This window comes from Stegostoma tigrinum, chromosome 26 (genome assembly GCF_030684315.1).
Source record: "Stegostoma tigrinum isolate sSteTig4 chromosome 26, sSteTig4.hap1, whole genome shotgun sequence".
NCBI lineage: Eukaryota > Metazoa > Chordata > Chondrichthyes > Orectolobiformes > Stegostomatidae > Stegostoma > Stegostoma tigrinum.
Window position 1 is genome coordinate 26,051,893 of NC_081379.1, and position 20,590 is coordinate 26,072,482.

A 20,590-nucleotide genomic window follows, 5' to 3' on the forward strand; every position below is an offset into this window, starting at 1 on the left:
CTTACATCAACAGGCATGGACAGATGCAACAGAAACACGCAGAGTGGAGAAGATGAGATCAAGTATGATTTTCCCTCAGTTTGGTTCCTTCACTACCCACTGCAGTCTAGCAGCTACATTCTTTAGACCTGGACCAGCTCAATCCATCTAATGATAGCAAAAAAAGGAAATGGAAGAAATACTGAACATTCAAATGTCTGCGAGTTGCGAAGATTTGTAGCTCAGGTTGAGGTTCTGGATGCGAGTTTGCTCGCTGAGCTAGAAGGTTAGTTTTCAGACATTTTGTCACCATTCTAGGTAACATCATCAGTGAGCTTCTGACGAAGCTTCATGAAGGTTTCGGAGGCTCACTGATTATGTTACCTAGAATGGTGATGAAACGTCTGAAAACTAACCTTCCAGCTCAGCGAGCAAACTCACATCCATTCAAATGTTTGATGGGGCTTGTAAAGGGGAGGGTCATCTTTTAACTAAAATACATGTACGCTGGTGTTAAAATTACTGATTGTACTCAAGCATTTTTGGTATCGTTACACAAGCATTTGTATTGAAAATCATCCATTTATTGTCCAGGAAGCTTGATAATGAACAGTGCACTATAAAGCGCTTTTCAGCACCAGAATAAGTACTTACATACAAACTAAATCCTAATTTACAACTACACAGTCATCATTTGCATTTCAATAGATGAAAATAACTGTACAAGTTTTAGTACAAAAGCAATCACATAATACAGCAACATGAAGTATTACAACAAAACATGAATGACAGTGAGCTGTCTGAAGTCAGTCTGCATACAGCACTTCAAACAAAAAAAATGACAGAACATCCCTTTTCCTAGTTGCCAAACTGCCATCAACTCTTTCTTCAATGAAGTCCCAATATTTAGGAAGAATAACTATCACAATATGATTGTTGATACACCCGGTTATCCTGACAATCAAAACCTTTTTTTAATAAATTATTTTGCATTGCAACAACCATGCAAGCTAGATAGCTAGCTTTTTCAGTAAGTGGGAAAGTGTAAGTCAATATGAAGCTTTAAATCTCCAACATGGACAAAGACAATATTAAAAAAATGTGCTTGAGCACAATGTTTGTTCTTAAATTGTGTCCATTCCTCTCATTGAAGAGGAGAAACCAAGGCCCATTCCTCTTTGTGTGTGGGTCTGTGATCGTGCCATTTCATACTGAGCATCCAAGTTCCTGAATACTTCTTCCTGCTGCTTTAGAGTTTTGAAACTTTCATCAGGATTTGGTATTGGGGTTCCTACCTCTTCCTCATCCTGCAAGATAATTAAATCAAAATGACATGTCACACCAGATAATTAAAACCTCAACATGCTTTCATAGTTGCAAATTTTGGAACCATGAAGGAGACATGCTTTCCCATCACCACACCATTTTCAGCATAAGGACTGTCACTTTACATAGATTCACAACATCATGGGAAATAGTAAGAACAGCAGCTCAGTAAGCTCACCGCAACTGCTCGCTCTGCCATTCAGCATATTTGTAGGTTATCTTCTACCTCAATCCCACTTTTCCATCCTATGTATCCCTTAATCTCCTTGGTATCCAAAAATCTAATTGGTCTCCTCCTTGAATATAATCAACAATTGAGCATGCACAGCCCTCATGTGTAGTGAATTAAGGGTTTGCAACTTTTAGAATGAAGATACTTAACTCAGCCCTGAAAAGTCAACCCTAATTCTGGAGCCTCCAACCAGGGAAAACAACCTCTCAAGAATCCAAACCCTCAAACCCACCAAAGAATTTTATTTCTAAATAAGAATACCTCCCAAAGTTCTCAATGTCAGAAAGTTTGGGCCCATTCTACCTGAACTTTCACATGACAAACTAGTTTACATGTTGGCTTAGAGTAGCTCATTTAGACAGGTTCCATTTGCTTCAGTCTTATCCTTCAATATTTAGCTGACTCGGTGAAGTCAGTTGTGACAGCTGGATAAAATGCCACCATTATTGCAAACAGGAGAACAATGCAATAATTAAGAGTATAGTTGGATTGTTTAAAAACAATCAATCAGTCATGAACTACAAAATCCAGTTGTTGTTGGAAGTGGAATTATTCATCGTTAAATGACAGCCACTCAGGATGATCCTTGGCTGAAGTAATACAACATTATTGAAGAGCCACAAAAATGTAAATTTTAAGATTATATTTGTACAGGCGTTTCCCCCCAACCCCCAGTTGACACTAGGATTCCCTATTAAGAGCTGTACTTTGCTGGGAGTATAAGACACAGAGATGAGATGATCAGAAGCTTGGTCAAAGTGATATGTATTAAGGAGTGTCCTAAATGGAGGAAAGCAAGGGAATTCAATTTAGGATACAGACAACTGAAGACAAAGCCAGTTATTTGAAACAATTAAGATTAGGAATGCTCAAAAGGTCAGAATTAGATAAGCACAGATAACACAAAAGGACAACAGAAATGTGAAGGTCATTTAATACTAGATAGGTTTGTCCCACTGAGGCAAGGAAGTTGTGGTAAGGTGAAGGAACCTTGGATGACAAGACATGTGGAACACCTCGTCAAGGGGAAGGAGGAAGTTTACTTAAGGCTGAGGAAGCAAGAATCAGACAGGGGTCTAGAAGTCTACAAAGGTAGCCAGGATGGAATTGAAGAATGAATTCAGCAGAGCTTGAAAGAGGTATGAGAAAACCTTGGTGGGTAGGATCAAGCAAAACCCCCCAGGTGTTCTATGCTTACGTGAGGATCAAAAGGATGGCCAGAGTGAGGGTAGGGCCAATCAGGGATAGTGGAAGGAACTTGCATGGAGTTGCATGGAGTCACAGGAGGTAGGGAAGGTCCTTAAATAGGCACCAGTGAGAGGGACCTTGACGTTTGTGAGGACAGCTTGAAACAGGCAGACATGCTGAAACAGGTTGATGTTAGGAAGGAGGAAGTGCTAGAAATTTTGAAAAACACATGGATAGGTAAGTCTCCTGGACCAGATGGAATATACCCAAGGCTTCTAAAGGAAGCAAAGGAAGAGACTGCTACCACCTTAAAATGATTTTTGCATCCTCACTGTCCACTGAAGTGGTACCAAAAGATTTTGGGGGGGGGTGGCAAACATCATTCCCCTGTTCACGAAAGGAAATAGGGATAATCCTAGAAATTACAGTCTTACTTCTGTGGTGGGAAAATTATTGCAGAGGATGCTGAGAGATAGTATTTATGAGGATTTGGAAAAGCATAGTTTAATTAGAAATAGTCAGCATGGCTTTGGTGAGGGGCATGTCATGCCTCATAAGCCTTACTGAATTCTTTGAGGATGTGACATCAATGAAGTCAGAGCAGTGGATGTGGTGTATGTGGAATTTAGCAAAACATTTGAGAAGGTTCCACATGGTAGGCTCATTCAGAAAGTAAGGAGGCATGGGAATTTGGCTGTCCAACAGATGACAGACGGTGACAGTAAATGGAAAGTTTTCAGCTTGGAGCTTGGTGACCGGTAGTGTTCTACAGGGATCTGTTCTGGGATCTCTGCTCTTTGTGATCTTTATAAATGACTTGGATGAGGAAGTGGAAGGATGGGTTAGTAAGTCTGCTGATGACACGAAACGTCGGTAGAGTTGTGGCCAGTGTGCAGGGCTGTTGTAGGTTGCAACAGGACACTGACAGGATGCAGAGGTGGGCAAAGAAGTGGCAGATGGAATTCAACCCAGAAAAAAAAAGTGTGCAGTGATTCCTTTTAGAAAGTCAAATTTGAATGCAGAATACAGGGTTAATGGCAGTGTAGAGGAAGAGGGATATTAAGATCCATGTCCGTAAATCTCTCAAAGTCGCTACCCAAGTTGATAAGGTTGTCAAGAAGGTGTATGGTGTGTTAGCTTTCATTGGCAGGGGGATTGAGTTTAAGAGCCGCCAGGTCATGCTACAGCTCTATAAAACTCTGGTTAGACCTCTTTTGGAATATTGTGTTCAGTTCTGGTCACCTGATTACAGGAAAGATGTAGATGCTTTAGAGAGGGTGTAGAGGAGATTTACCAGGGTGCTGCCTGGGCTGGAGGGCAGGTCTAATGAGGAAAAGGTTGAAGGAGCTCGGGCATTCTTCGTTGGAGAAAAGAAGGATGAGAGGTGACTTGATAGAGGTGTACAAGATGATGAGAGGCATAGATAGAGCGGATAGTCTGAGGCATTTTCCCAGGGTGAAAATGACTATTACGAGGGGGCATAATTTTAAGGTGATGGTAAGAAGGTATAGGTGAGATGTCAGAGGTAGGTTCCTTACTGAGAGTGGTGGGCGTGTGGAATGTGCTACCAGCAGTGGTAGTGGAGTCAGATACTTTAGAAACATTTAAGCAACTCTTGGATAGGGACATGGAGAATAGTCAAATGTAGGGTATGCAGGGTAGGATGAAAAATTGTTTGTGCTGAGCCGAGGGGACCTTTAGATAAACTGCCAGGAATTAATGCCGCAGGTCCAGGAAACAGCCACTGCAAGTGTTACGATGGAAGCAAGAGAGACATGCGTTGGTCAACTGGATGTTAACAAAGAGGCACTGGAGGAGAATGGTATTGTCACCCACAGCAAAGACTGTTCTCCAAGTCAAGACAGACTAGGAGGGGTCAGTTATATTGGATATCCTTTGTGAATCTGACCAAAAAAAAACTATTGTGCACTGTGGCAGAGCTGGATTCAAGAGATTCAAATGATGGTTCCAGGAAGGATGGTTACATCATTTCATTCTAACAGTATTAATGTTATACAAAAATCAACGTGCCATTTAAAAATAAATTCTACGGTTGCTGTTCTTAACTCACCTTGATGCCCATCAGTTTTCGGAATTTAACATTTTGGTCCTTGTTACCAAAATTTAGTTTTTCCCATAATTCTGCAGTCTGTGACTTATCCTATAACAGAACACAAAGAGCATGTGAAAATCCAGAACAGGTGCACCAAAATGACTTGGAGAAAGAAAACCACAAGTCACAGGTCTAAAATAACATCTTACACAGAGACAAAATGTTGGCTGGTAGACAGGAGAAAAAAAACACAATTAAAAATATATAAGCAGATCTTCCTCTGGTGCTATTTACAATTATTGTGTTCAGCTGTGTTGGTCTCAACGTCTACCATGATATTATTGTAGCCTAAACAAAACAGTTGGCCGTGTTGTAATGTAATAGATTTAGTGGAACAATTTAATCACAACTGACAGAGGTCACTTTCATGCAGGTCCCAGACATTTGTAAGTATTAACAATGCACCACTATAAAAATGCAAGAAACATGGCATTTCCGGTTCAAACACACGTTCCTGAAGTTTTTTTTAAAAGTACAATTTAATTTGATTTGACAGACAATTTGTACTAACTGGCTAATAAAAACTATTAATTTTCTCTTACTCAAACCCTTGCTATAGCACAGATACTTACACCACAGAAAGAACAGGGACAAGGAAGGAGACTGGCATCTCTTCTAGTCAAATTTAGAACAAACCCCAATGTCTAGTTATCTACCCATTATCTTGCATCATTCTCTATTTCAAATATTTATCCAGCTTTCCTCCCAAAAACAAGAACTTCTGCTTCAACTATTTTGAGCGACACAGCATTCCAAGTTAACAATCTAAGTTTCTTCTAAACCCTCTTCTTAGTGTGGTATTTTAGAATTATTCATTTTAATACGTCAGAGAACTGGATTTTTGATAATATAGGAATAATTAAGTTAACACGCATTATAGAAACACGAATCATAGAATTGTTGCAGTGCAAGTGGTGGCAATTTGGCCTAGTGTTCACACTGGCTCTCTAAGCCAATACCTTTCTCCCACGTCCATGAACATAATTTAAACAACAATCATTCAATAGTCTCTAGAATGGCTCAGTTCAACTTCCTCCACCACTCATAACTACTTGCTCACCCAACATTTGCTTCCTTTGCAAAACACTAAAAATACAGGCTTGAGTAGGAAGAGTTCCTCCGTCCAATCTGTCCGCACTCCATAAGTTTGAAAACTTCGATTAAATCTCCTCCTCGCACTCCGTTTTCTATTTTACTGCGACCTGTCTCTCCCAGTCTACATTCCTCAAACTTTACTTTCTTCTGTACAAAGCTCAGAAATCCCTACTGTGGCAGTTTCATCCAAAACCAAAAATCAATGATGAGAACTGCACTGCAATGCTGACTGTCACACGTGGAACCTCAGGGCTGCTGCACTGCCATTAGTTGCTGCACTGCCATTAACCGAGGGGGAAAAGCTGCTCCCAGCACTTCCTGTACCTTACTGTTACTTCATAATATTATCTCTTGTCTCCTACTCTCAGTTTAAACATTCCAGAACAGCACTAGCAAAACATTCTATAAGAAGCTCAGTCCCAGGTCTGTTTAGATGCAAGTTGTCTGGCTGTGATCTCCCCTCAAAAACCAGTCTCAGTGTCCCAGCATCTAAAATAGTTTCCTCATGTATCATCTTTGCAGCCATGCATTCATCTGCCTTATCTTCCCGTTTTTGTATTCACTTGCAAATGTCACTAGGAGTAATCTGGAGATTACTACGTTAGGAGGTCCTGTTTTCTAATCTTCTACTTAATGCCCAAAATTTAGATTTCAGGACCACAAACCATTCCTGCCAATGTGGGCCACAATTTCTAGCTGTTTTCCTGCCCACAGAAAAATCTTGCAGCTGCTCCATGACACCCACAACAGGGAGGCATTACACCATCCTAGTCACATGGACGACTGCAGAAACACTTGTCTGTTCTCCTAACGAATCGCCTATTAATGCTACCCTTCCAATTTTCTTCCTGGCCTTTTGTATTGCTGGGCCACACTCAGCACCATACATTTGGCCATTGAAGCACTCTTCAAAACATACACTGCTCTCATCAATATAGAGAGCAAAAAGCTGCTTAGTAAACAAGATCTCTGGGGTCTCCTGCAGTACCTGCCTATTTCTATCAGACGGCCCGGCAGTCACCAGTTCTCCCATGCTACCCGCATGCCTCTAACTTGCAATACAATTACATTTGTTCTCTGCTTTGCAGGCGTGCCTCAGCGACTCTAGCCGCTGCTCAAGTTCCAAAATCTGGAATTCAAGCTTGTGCAACTGTTAACACTTCCTGCACATGGGTGTGTCTTGGTCACAAGTCCCCATGTCACAGGGCAGACACTGCACTTGACTTAATTCTCTCCATATCTTAAGCTTATACTTTTTTCTAACGTTACTTTGACTTCCTTTTCTACTATTAACTATAAACTCGAGATTAACAGACAGTAGAACTTGTTCACCCTTACAGATAGTTCTAAGATAATTCTTGTTTCATTAACACAAATTGACCGTAACCCAATTATCCAAACAGCATCCACTGTTCATAACGTGAACTTTCTGCTGTACAGGTATAGCAATTTCCACATAACATGACTTTCCATTGTGCAAGATCATGCAAGAATGCAACTATCGCATTACAGGAGAACTATCTGTACTCTCCAATCAGCTCCCTCTATTGTGCCCATAAATCTCTACATGCCGTGTCCTTGTATGTAAATTTTCATTGCTCAAAAATACTGAAGTTGGAAAAGTCCCTCTCAGCAGGTGCTCAGACTTTCAACTCCCAATCTTCCCATGATCGCACAGTTAGTTACTCTGCCCTTCTCCACCTCCTGAATGTGTCCCTACCATTTTCTCAGCATAGGTACTGGCACAATAACCAGGGTGCAGAAAGCGAGTGAGCCGATCTCGTCCCAGAGGAGATGCAACAAGCAGCTACAATACTGCACAATGATAAAAACCATGTACGGCATACTGGCAGGAATAACAGGATGCATGCTAGAGATCTCCCCAAGTGCCTGAAAGACCGGGTGCATATTTACATCTGAATAACCTTCAATCAGGAGACTGTTAAAGCCCTGGAGAACTATACCAGGAATGAGGAATTTTAGATACAAGGCAAGATTAGAGACATCAGGGCTTCTTCTCCTTGGAACAGAAAAGAATAAGTGGTGATCTTATTGAGATGTTCAAAATTATGAACAAAATTCTGAGATTGTATTTACACTAGTTGCTATGTCAGCAACGAGGAGTCATAACTGCCAGACTGTCAGCAAGACAAACGATGAGTGAGATGAGGAAAAGCTTCTTGACTCAAGAGTTATGGGGATTTGCAATGCACTGCCTGGGAGAACAATGGAGACAAGTTCAGAGTCTTACAGGACAGTTGATCCAACCAGGCCATGCAGACTACAATTCCAAACTGAACTAGTCCCACCTACCTATGCTGGGCCTATATCCCTCTGAACATTTATTCGTGTACTTCCCTAAATGGTTTTTCAACGTTGTAACTGTATCCACATTCAACACTTCCTCTGGCAGTTCATTCCATTCACAAACCACTCAAAAAAACTGCCCTTCATGTCTTTTTTAAAAGCCTCTCTTCTCACCTTAAAAATTACGGTCTCTAGTCTTGAAATCCCCCACGCTAAGGAAAAGACACACCGTTCACTCATCTATACCCCTCACAACCTTCTACAAGGTCACTTCTGAATCTCCTACACTCCAGCGAAAAGAAGTCCCACCTATCCAACCTCTCCTTATAACTCAAACTCTCCAATCCCAGCAACATCCTGATAAATCTCTTCCGAATCCTCTGCAGCTTAATAATAATCCTTCTTATAACAGGGCACTAAGAATTGGACACAGTACTCCAAGACAGACCTTGCTATCATCCCGTATAACCTCAACATGACATCCCAACCACTATGAAGGTGTGAGCAATGAAGGCAAATGTGCTAAATGCCTTCTTAACTACCATTTACCTGTAGGTTAGGGGAGAGGTTGGAAAGGTTGGTGAAGACACCCTATCTTCTACTTAAAAACCATCCTTTTCCTACATACCATCAGTTCTGAAGAGGGGTCACTGGACCTGAAACATTAACTAGTTTCTCTCCACTAATGCCACCAAACCTGCTGAGATTTTCCAATTTCTGTTTTTGTTAAATAATTGAAATTTTCAGACCTGATTTCAGATTTAGTTGGGAAACAGGAGCCCGGATATGTAAAACATCATGGTTTTTTTGCCCCAAAATTCTTCATTTGGAGTGACAAGGCACTCAACAACGGCCACACCTAACATAACTGAATATTAAAAGACTACCTCAGTTCAGAGGCTGCTGCTTGGCAACCTTCAGCACCAATCTTAGGGTTTTTCCAAGTTAGTTTGTCCAACAACTAAACCAAAACTCAATCGCAGTTATTGTTAAAAGGTTTTCTGGGCACTCTCCAGGTTGTAATGTGACTTTTGTAAATAGTGGGCAAGCTGCTTTTTCTTTAATCTTTTGGCTTTTCGTTTCCTTTAAAGCACAATAAACCCCTCTCTTCCAGTTTCCCATTGCTCAAAATGATCGCTAACATCAAATACAGGGCAATGATTTTTCCAAGTCAATTTTGGATTTTCCAGCAGCATAAGAGATTGCAATATCCAGTCTGTTTAGTACATCTGAAAAGTTATCTTACAAATGAACCACAATGTTGAAGCAGGGCAATCCAGACATACGTAAACTCAGGCATAAGTCATACGATAACCTCATCACATTACCTTAGATGCAATGGTTTTGCTAAGTCACTGGTGTGCCTTGTCAAGGTGCTTACCATGGCGTTAATGGTGGCTGAACAGGATTTTGCAAGACTAGGCTACACTCAAGAGCTACACATCTGGGAAAAGGCTTAATGTCACCAGAGATCATGTACGAAAGGCAAGTTAGGATAATCTTGCCAAGAAAGCACATGTCCAATTTCCCCAAAAGGAAAACAAGGAAGAATGAAAAACAAAGAATGAACATTACCAATATGCTGGTGCGGAACTACCTAATCTACGCATAGGACAGAAAATCAAGAGTCATACATATTATCCACAGAGGTATCTAAAGTGGGCAGCAAGCGTAGAATATACAAAAGTCATAACACCTAATGGAACACACTGGGGATAAACAGAAGCCAAATCAGGGATACACCAAATGAGTGGGAGAACATCCTAACAACAGACACAAACATGCAGCAGATCAACATATATGTATGTTGAGAACAACCAAGTGAGAAGTCTAAAACTCCAGGAGGCAGCAATGGCACAAGGTTCAGATGGATTATACAGACTCCAATTTAAACTCATCAAGTTTTCAATTCTTGTTTCTGTTCGTGTTTTTTGCAGCTACTTAAGGTATATACATTTTCACTGTTGGTACATGGCATTTTATCTTGGGGGCAGGGGAGGCAGGTGGAAAAAAGGGAATGATCTACTTTCGGGGATAAAATGACTCAATGAACAGGATGGCTCTAATTGGCAGCAACCATGAGGACTCCTAGCATCAGCATGATAGGCTAAGGATGTGTAAGTAGTTGCTCTGTAACTGCAATTGTGTTTGTCTATTCAGCTAAGCTGTTTGGGACTTCCAAATAAATTGAGCCTCTGTTGCTTACCAATCCGGTATGACAGTAATAATTCTATGTTAAGGAAAACAATACAATACGGAAAACTTTCAATTTCTGTTGTCTATCAACTTGTTGATTAAGATTCCCATTGTTCCCTGAACATCTATTCAACGCCCTAACCATCCCATACAGGAATTAAATTTAATGCTTTTCCATCTGCTATTAAATATATGTAACCTCATGCTACAGAATCAGCACACATTATATTGCTGTGATGCCATTTAGAATGTTTCAATGTTGTTTAAGTCAGCCTTTTATCTCACCAGTAAAAATATACTTCTCAAAGCGCAGGTGGCTAATTCCAGTTATCATATGATCAGCTTTCACGTGTTGCTTAAAGTCACATTCAATTTGGTAACGTTCGCAAGCCTGGAGTTCTCAGGCATCGATCTTCTCCAGAGAGATACATGATGCAAGAGAATTCAATTTAAAAATTAAATCTGTATTGAATGACATTTGTATTTGATGCAGGAACACCTATTATTGCAATCACATTTTCTAACACAGGATTTGGAAGCTTTAACCTAATTACATAAAACCGTAAGAATTCAAAATACAGCAAGTAATAGTTTAAAAAAAATTTGAAGGATGGGCAATCTTTTAAAGCCAAAGTAAGTGGGAGAAAAAGGAATTTATCCATAAAGCTATGCCAATTTCAACATCGGCTTAATGGCTGGGGCAAGTGGGTGGAGAAAAGGAAACTTTAAAAAGTGCATGAAATTAACATTGTTACACCAGATTTCTGTATCAATTTTAGTGCAACAGTGATGTAACTAATAGAAGTGTATTCAAACTCACCCCCTCTTTCTTGTTCTGCCAGAGAAGTTTACGTTTCTTCTCTTGCTCTGCAAACTTCATTGGGTTGACAGCAGTTGGGTTGTAGTAACTAGGCACCGCTATGCCAGTTTCAGCCAGTGCCTTTGCTTGGAGTGCTGCCATCTGTGCAGCCATTGCAATCTGAGGTGTAACTTGAGTACCAGATGCCAGGAGAGCAGCAACATTGAGAACTGATCCACTACTAACTGTTAAGACATCAGAAATATAATTATGCATATTTGCTCAGACAAATTCAACTGCAAATAGCATATATACGCAGATGTATCAAGTAGTTAACGAAGTGTGGTTAAGAGGCAAAGTCACAGTGACTGCTCTTCAGTTCTTGGCAGCAACTGACAACAATGTGGCTCAGAAACAAATTGCAAACCCCAATGAAACTCCAGTCACAATCACACATGATGTATGAGGTGGTTCTTTAAATCTGAGACATCTTAGACCCTGAATATTACTGTCAAGATTTCTCAAAACAGTATCCTTGGTCACAATATCTTCTGCTGCTTCATCAATAACCTTCACCATTAGAAATAATCTTTGCTGATGATTTCAAAACATTCAACTCCACTAATAATTCTTCACACAGTAACATGATCTATTACAACTGGAACCACATCCAGATCTGGGCTTAAAAATGGCAATTTTCATCCTGTCTACATTTCCTGGCTGGGCCACTATCAAAGTGTAGCTTTACTACTTCTCAGAAAGTGAACTCTGCCAGTCACATAAATTCCATATCCAAAGAAGCATTTCATGGGACTGGGAATTCTGCAGTAAGCAGATCACCTGAAAATCTCTCACCAGCAACAAGGAATCTTTCTGGTGTGTGATGGAATATGCTCTCACTTACTTGAATTGGTAAAGCTACAATTAGGCTCAAGATACTTGACAACATCCAGAAAAGATCAGTCACTCAATGTGATTGGTATCTTACTCAGTAGTCTAATCATCCATTCCTTCATAAAGCAACTGCTGCGTGCATTATCTACATGTTGCACTGCAATATTATTACCTAGTTCCTATGATAGCAACAAGAAAAGGCTCACCTCTGCAAGAGACAAAGACAGCACACACATGCAAATACTACACCGTTAAATCTCAAACCATCCTAATGTGGACATGCACTTATGCTCCTTCAGTGCTTCTGAACCAAAATCTTATGATTCCTACACAGCACTGCAGGAGCACATACAGCGCCATCCTGACATTCCTGAGTCAACTAGACATTGGTGATAAGTACTGGCTATGCCTTCAACACTCACCTTGACAATGAAATAAGCAAATAAACACACGCACGCGTGTATATACACACACACACACACACACACACACACACACACCTGAAAACCATCACATAGGAACAAAAAGGCTAATGGAATGTTTGCTTTTAACTCAAAAGGGGTTTGGATGCAAAAATAATGCTGGAGGACTTAGTATACTAATGCCTTGTATTGACCCCATATGGAATACAACATTCGGTTATAGGGACAAACAAAAGAAAACCGATCTCGGAAGTGAGTAAACTCGGATACAATGACTTAATCTGGGATTTAAAGAATTAAAATTACAAAAATAGATGGCACTGATTTGGTTTGTATTTTAAATGTAGAAAGTTGACAACTAACTTATATTTAAGATACAGACACAAACTATTTATTCAAATTGGGAATTCAGAGGGGGGATAATCTTCAAGTCTGAAATTGGCAGCAGCAGGATTAGTCACCAGCTAAAGATGGAATTGGGAGAGAGGGGTACAGGTGAACACTGACAAGTATTTCAGATCCACTGGTCAAAAACATTCTAACACTGCTCTTCAAGATGGCTAACAAAGTAACTTTATTTGCAGTATGATTGAACGTTCTGCGATCTAACAATAAGTTCCTTGTAAATCAACAATGAAAAGATAGATCACATACAGGAATCTCTGGTAACAGTGGTATTGAGAGATTAAATTCAAATGTGATTGGCAAAATCAATACAGGTATCAAATCCAACCATGCAAAAATATGATATCTTTAGCATTTAATTTTAATTAATTACTTTGTTTTTAAAAACAAATGCATTAGCACGGTATAACTCTAGGTTAGCTATCAGTTTCCAAGTACTGCTCCACCCAGCAGCCCTGACATTTGACCCGAACTGTTCACAGTCCAGGCTGCCTGACCTGTAATCCAACAATATCCAAAATCTGAAACACAACCTTGACTTCTAAGTTGCCATATTTGAAGCACATGCACTTTTATAATAGTGAGATATTAAGTTTTCCTACCTGTCGGTTGGTTGACACTTCCAAGGGATCCATTAGTTGTATCTGTTGAAAATAAATACTGCTTATTTTCTTGTTCTATTCACCCAGCGGGCTTTTTCCAAAAATCCAATTTAAATGATTGCAGTTACTGCTTTGGATGCATATTTCAGTTCCTGACTTCTGTGACATATATGTAATAATTATCAAAAACCACCATGAGGGGATGTTCTAGTTTTAACAGGCTTATTTCTTCAATTACCACTCACTTCTTTTATTTCTGACAACCACAGAACCGCCAAATGTCGATAAATTAGGAACAACTTTCACAATCTTTAAATTTCAGTACTTTCAAACATCACCTATAAATTGATTTGGAAAGAATGGGGAAAAAGGGAGACTGTAAAACAAATACTAACAATCAAATAAATTACTGCTACATTTAAAGTCAAGAAGGAATGTTTCCAATATTACTCTCAGACCACCTATTTACTACATTTCCCTAAGTGCTAAAGTATTAGGTAACACAGAATCTGATGCTGTTCAATTCTAGTTTTTGAACAAAGTGACCAATGGTGGTCTATCAACTGATGACAATGTTAAAAATCATGGCTATGACTTTTAAACGTAATTGAAGCAAGTATACAAGAACATTTACAAGAATAATTGTACATTTTGCACCCCCACCTTATTTTAAGTACATTGCACAAAGAAAATAAGACCCCACCTCAGAGGTGAAGGACATTTCTCACTTGCTTTCTTAAATTTCAATTCCAAAGCTGATTTGCAATTCTGAAAAAGTACTATAACAGAACTTTGCAGTGAAGACCTATTTGCCATCTAACTTCCTGGAAGCCAGTGACAAGATTTATGCTGCGAAGCCTAAAACTGCAGGGGATTTTGTTTGAGTTTCAAACATACTGTGGAGATAAAGAAACTGCTCGTCAGAATCAATTTTTGAAATGAAACAAAAACTGCCTTACTGCAGTTTGATATCAAAGCTTTACATTTATCTCCATAATTTTAGTTGCTAGTATTATTTCTACAAATCTTAAAATTACTGGATATTGTAATACATTAAGAATTACCTGCAACATCTGTTTGCTCCACTTTTTGCTTCTCCAATAGTTCTTTTTCTTTTTGCTCTTGCAGCTTCTTTGCTCTTTCAAGCCTGTGATGCAAACCATAAGAAGTTACTAAATACTTAGCCAAGACTCGTGACTTCCAATGTATCTAAATTTTAATTTTAGTCGCTCACTATGGTCGTTCACAGTTAGTGCTATATGCTTCAAATAAGGCGTAGCACCTTTTTATTTAACTTGATAAATAAACCATTTTTTTGTTTAATATACTCAGGCCACAGAGAGAAAAAGTGATGGCTGGTTACCCCTCTTGGGAGGAGTTTTACTTTTTTCATTAGTAAACATGCCATCAGGAAAGCTTATCAAGAAATTTTTATGAAACTCATTAATGATTAGCTATTTCTATGAAACGGTCACCTCTTGCCTTTATTCACTGATTAGAGAAAAAGGGTAGGTGAAGAGTACATAACTGTTAATTAGTCCCAAGTTCAGCTTTGCCAGGCAGATGAGCCAGACAAGTGGAACATTTCATGAGCATCCAGTTACATTACTTCTGCAAAACAGACATCAACCCAGATTTAATCCGTTTCAAGAGCCACCAAGTCAGCTGTGAGTGTTATTCGACCTTACATCAGATTTAGGAGTGTAGCATATTTTCTCATTATTGGAATTCATAACTTCCCCATGAGTACATTATCGTGTGGAAGCAATGTGTACAACAGGCACAGGAAAAGCAGCTACCTGGTCTCTAAACTGTAGCCAAAAAAAAACTTTGTGCAACAAAAACACAAATTTCACAAGCAACTTTAATCAAAACTGAACTTCTCTTGGGATAACACTGTGCAGCTAGAGGAACACAGCCGGCCAGGCAGCAGAGAACAGGAAAGTTGACATTTTGGGTTGGGACCCTTCTTCAGACCCTTTTACTGAAGGAGGGTCCCAACCGAAAGTCAACTTTCCTGCTCATCTGATGCTGCCTGGTCTACTACGTCCCTCCAACTCAACAGAGTTCTCTGACTCCAGCATCTGCAGTTCTTGCTACTTCTTAATTTGAGGTGCCAAAAGAGATAGCACTTTCCAGTACTTCCACTGAGGTTATTAAATGAAAAACTAACTTCACAATGTTCTTAAGAATTAAGGTATCTGCAAACAGCCTAATAAATACAAAACTCTCAATAAATTGGCTGGCTTTGAGATTTGAGGTAAGATCATAAGATGCATAGATAGTTGATGGATAACATTTTTAGCATTGCTTCAGGTAGAATGCTCATGTTTGCAAACAGAACACCTGTATAATCGGTCTCCATTCATACAACAGAAAAGATTTACACAGTTAATCTGAAGCATTTGGCTTTGTGATGCTGTAAATATTCAGCACAATCTATCAACCCACTTTGATGAAGAATTATATGGAGCACTGTCCTAGAGGATAAAACCATCCATTCCAGACACAGATTGAGAATTGCCACCTCAATCTTTATGAGACTTGCACTGTTGAGCAGCTGCTAGGTCAGAAGTTAGACTTAGAAATTATCCGTAGCAGAGACATGAAAAATAATTTTCCGGGCTGTAAGATATTCAGTTAAATCACCCAGAATGCTATGTACAAACGTTGCTAATCGAAAAGGTGCCCCCCTGTCCAATGCTTTCAATTTGAAGACCAATAGGCTGATGAAAATAAATCACAGAAAATTTATTGGTCTATCAAAGTACAGAACAAAGGCATAAATATGATTTACTGAAAACCCATTTTACATAATGACACCTCTAACAGTAATAGAGCGCAAACCTATAAACCTCATCCTCTGTTCTTTTCTTCTGGCCAATCAGTGCTACCTGAAGATTAGGAAAATAGGTGAACAATGTTGAGATGTAGCTTAAAGTAAGGCATCTCCCATTCAAGTCAAACATGAGGAGAAATATCTTCTCCGAGGATCAGTAGTTTTTGGAATTTTCATCCCCTGACAGCGCTGAAGACAGTGAATATATTTAAGGCCGAATTCAAATGAATTTTGATCTGCAAAGGGAGTCAAGGGTTTTGAGGCAACAGCAGGAAAACAGCATGATAATAGCAGTACATCCAGTTTAGCCACTCTCTTAGTGAATGGTGGAGTAGGCATACGGGGCCAAATGGCTTATCCCTGTACTTATTTCTTATGATCTAACTGCTTTTCTCCTTCTCCTAAACAAGCCTGCGAAATGAAAAATTAAAACAAAATTAGTCAGCAGCACAATATGTTCTTCAACCTACAATAAAAATAGAAAATACAGGCTTTAGCACTTTGTTTTCATTTCAGATCACCAGCATTCACAACTTTTCTTCACCTGCCGCTTCCCCCCCCCACCACATATTTTCTCATTTTAAAGCGATAGTAAAAAAAAAAGACACTCCAAAAATATTACAGGGCTGCATTGGACCAAACAAAAAACCGGAACCAAAGTTGAACTGATTAAAAAATAAGGAAGAGAAATTACCTTCGGGCCAACGCTTCCTGAGCGTCCATAGCAGCATTGCGACCCCTGAATACTGGGGGCGTTCGACTACGACTTCTGCTTCTACTGAACTTGTGTTTTCTTTTTTCTCTGTAACAAATATTTATGATGATTTTATTCACAAGAGCAGCACATCAAAATGAAAATTCAAAAAACCCAAAAGAACTGTGGATACTGGAAATCAGAAACAAAAACAATTGCTGGAAAAGCTCAAGTCTGGCAGCATCTGTGGAGAGGAATCAGAGTTAACGTTTCTGGATTAGTGACCTTTCCTGAGAAGTCAGAACAGTTCTTTCAAGCAATTTTTCCAGATTGCTGCATACAAAATTTCCAAAAATAAATCAATTCAAGTTGTACTGCAGATTGCTTTTCTCTTCCTAGTGTACCACAAAATTGATTAATCAAGTTGTCAGTTTCTGACTCCAACGTCCTAGAAAATTTCTATATACATTCCACGTCTTTGTTTCTTGCAATTTCTTGTAAAAATGCGATGCAGGAAACTGAACGTGACATTTGAAATCTATTGAATCAAAAGTTGGAGATGATGTCAAAGACTGTTTAGAAAATAGCGTAGGCATAAATTAACATAAAAATGTACAATAGAAGCAAAGGATTTCTGGACCTTGGAAAGGCAAACTCCCTGGGGGAAGGGCTTCAAAGTATAACCCGAAGTGCGGATGGCCCCTTTTGATATTAAGCCCTCATGTGTGCCGGTTGATTAAAAGGTCCACATAATCAACGTGTAAACACACATTAAGTAATAGAAACATAATGCAAGGGGTATACCTATCACTATTACTTTGTTTACAGCATAAATTACAAATAATAATGCAAATTTGCCTTGAATAAACTTACTGGCAGAAAGGCTTCTTACTCACAATGACTTGGACATTGTTGAGAATGTGACAGTACGGCAAAGTCCTAGTATTTCAACGACATATTTTTGCTGCTTTATTCAAAGTGCTGACTCAAGGTCAAAACAACGTTTGCTATACTTTAATCTGTCAGTACCCTCCCAAATTCATCATCCTCTCAAAGGCCTTGACAATCTTAACAGCCGGTGGCGAGAACTAGTCACAACAGGAGACCTGGGGCTGACGCGGCGTTTTGGAAAGCTTTACAGGAACTTGACTTCGATAAGCTATGGCCCTACATACAAATCCAAAATTCCTTTGTGCCTTTTTAAAACTGTTTGCTCAGTTTCATCTACCACTTCCAAAGGCTGTAAGCAGTTTCTAAATATGTTACTGTTCTGAAAAGAATCCCCAATTCTCTAGTCACTCCATACAAATGGAGCATTTAATCTCTTCCATCCCCGCTATCAAACCTTTATAATCTTACTGCAGTACAACTCCTGTTTGTATGTCTGCACCGTCTAAAACTTCATGATTGCATTTCCTGCTGTCTGTTCTAATTTTTTCTATTAAAGTGAATCAGTTCGTACTGTCACCGCATTAACTTATTATGCAGATTAAATTTATCTATTTCTTCATTCGACCAGTGCTGCTGCCAGTATCTGCTACCGTGCTCCACACAGTTTACTACATTTTCTACTTTTGTGCCATCAGCAACGTAAACATTCAAAAACAGTGGTTCCAACCCAGACTGCTGAAGATGACCAATCTTCTTTCCTTGGTCTGAAGAGCAGTCACAACATTTAACTCACAACTATGTACATATCAATGCAGTCGCTGACCAACATTAATCTTTTCTGGCATTGCACATTAATGGAGGAGATCAGGTAATCCTTACGTATGCTGTTACAAATCCATTATAAATGCAAGCACACCAATTTATAATGGAATAAGTTGACAGAAGGCATAAGTACTTTGTATTGAATATACACAATGTTTTATATATTTTCTAGTCTTTGAGAAATTAGCTATTCTCAACTGGTATAACATTAGTGGTGGTATAATTTACTGATGTTCTGGGAAAAACAGACACACTGCTCACCTCTAACCACCAAATGTACACATCTTGTAAAGACAATAATTGGTAGACAGTGAAGAATGTTCCCTAAGATCAAAGTGGGATCTTGATCGAATGGGTTAAATGGCTGCGAAATGGCAGGAAAGTTCAATCTGGATAGATGAAAGGTATTACATTTTGGTACAACAAACAAGAGTAGGGCTTATACAATTAATGGCAGGGCCATGGCTAGTGTTGTAGAACAGAGGAACCTAGGGGTGCAAGTATATCATCTTTGAACTTTGTGTCACATACAGACATGATAGTTATAAAGGCGTTTGGCACGCTTGCCTTCACTGATCAGTCGGTTGAGTATAGGAGTTGGGAAGGTCATGATGAGGTTGTAGAAGACATTTGGAGAGGCCTATTCTGGAATACTGTATGCAGTTCTGATCGCCCAGTTACGGGGAGTAATATCAAACTGGACAGGGTTCAGAAGAGATTTACTCGTATATTGCAGAGAATGGGAAGCTTGACTTACAAAGAAAGACTGGATAGGCTGGGATTTTTTTTTTTTCACTGGAGTGTAGGAGGTTGAGAGACAACCTGATAAGAGTTAATGGTAGTGACTTTCCCCTATGATGGGGGAATTTCAAGAGATTTAACAAACAAAAGAGATGAGGCAATTTTTTTTTTTAAAAAAGAGGGTAGCTTGTGTGCAGAATTAACTTCACGAACAAGTGGTGACTGTCGATATGATTACGTTCAAAAGACATACGGATAAGAACACGAAAAGGAAAAGTATGGAGGGATATGGGCAAGGTGCAGACACGTGGAACTAATTTAGTTGGGATTATGCTCGGCATGAACTGGTTGAACCAAAGGGTCTGTTTCCATGCAAGTTTCAGGTACAAGTCAAAACTTGCTGGAAGAGTTTTCACATGTCTCAGCATGTGCAAGAAACACTCAAAAGGTAAAAACCAATAATTATCTCTCTTGAGAGCACACATCACCAGAAGACGAGAAGTCTAATAGGAAAATATTAGAATTTAAAAACAGAATATCCAACTTGTTTATACTACAAGGAGGAGAAAGATAGACTTACTTGCTTCGGCTTCGACTTCTGTGTATCCTGTGCCTTGACCTTGATCTCGACCGAGATTTCAGGCGTCGTTTCTTTTCTCTGCTTCTTGAACGTCGGCCTCGGCTCCTGGAACGCCTGCCCCGACTCCTTGAGCGCCTTCCCCGGCTCCTGGATCGCCTCCCTCGGCTCCTGGATCGCCTGCCCCGGCTCCTGGATCGCCTGCCCCGGCTTCGAGACCTCCTGTCCCGGCTTCGAGATCGCTTGTCCCTGCTCCTCGAGTGTCTATCCCAGCTCCTCGAGCGTTTGTCTCTGCTTTTTGATCGTCTGTCTCGACTCCGAGACCTCTTTTCTCTGCTCCGTGAACGTGATCTCTTCTTTTCACGACTCCGATGTCGCCTATATGTTAGAAACGATATATACCTCAGGATTACAAAGAAAACAGTCATATGCTGCAAATAATTTCAATTGAATAGTTTTAGGAAAATG

General features: G+C 39.6%; 1 protein-coding gene across 1 annotated transcript in view; it reads right to left on the minus strand.

Annotated features, from left to right (window-relative positions):
* Nucleotides 1–541: 541 nt before the first annotated feature.
* The window catches only part of rsrc2 (arginine/serine-rich coiled-coil 2), a 28,280-nt gene continuing 8,231 nt past the window's right edge, over nucleotides 542–20,590 (minus strand). The window contains exons 5-11 of the mRNA XM_048555941.1: nucleotides 20,126–20,500; nucleotides 17,092–17,199; nucleotides 14,623–14,705; nucleotides 13,559–13,600; nucleotides 11,257–11,480; nucleotides 4,797–4,886; nucleotides 542–1,286 (exon numbers count right to left, since the gene is read on the minus strand). Of these exons, the coding sequence (XP_048411898.1) occupies nucleotides 1,104–1,286; nucleotides 4,797–4,886; nucleotides 11,257–11,480; nucleotides 13,559–13,600; nucleotides 14,623–14,705; nucleotides 17,092–17,199; nucleotides 20,126–20,500 (1,105 nt within the window). The 3' untranslated portion in view covers nucleotides 542–1,103. The remainder of the gene's footprint in view (nucleotides 1,287–4,796; nucleotides 4,887–11,256; nucleotides 11,481–13,558; nucleotides 13,601–14,622; nucleotides 14,706–17,091; nucleotides 17,200–20,125; nucleotides 20,501–20,590) is intronic.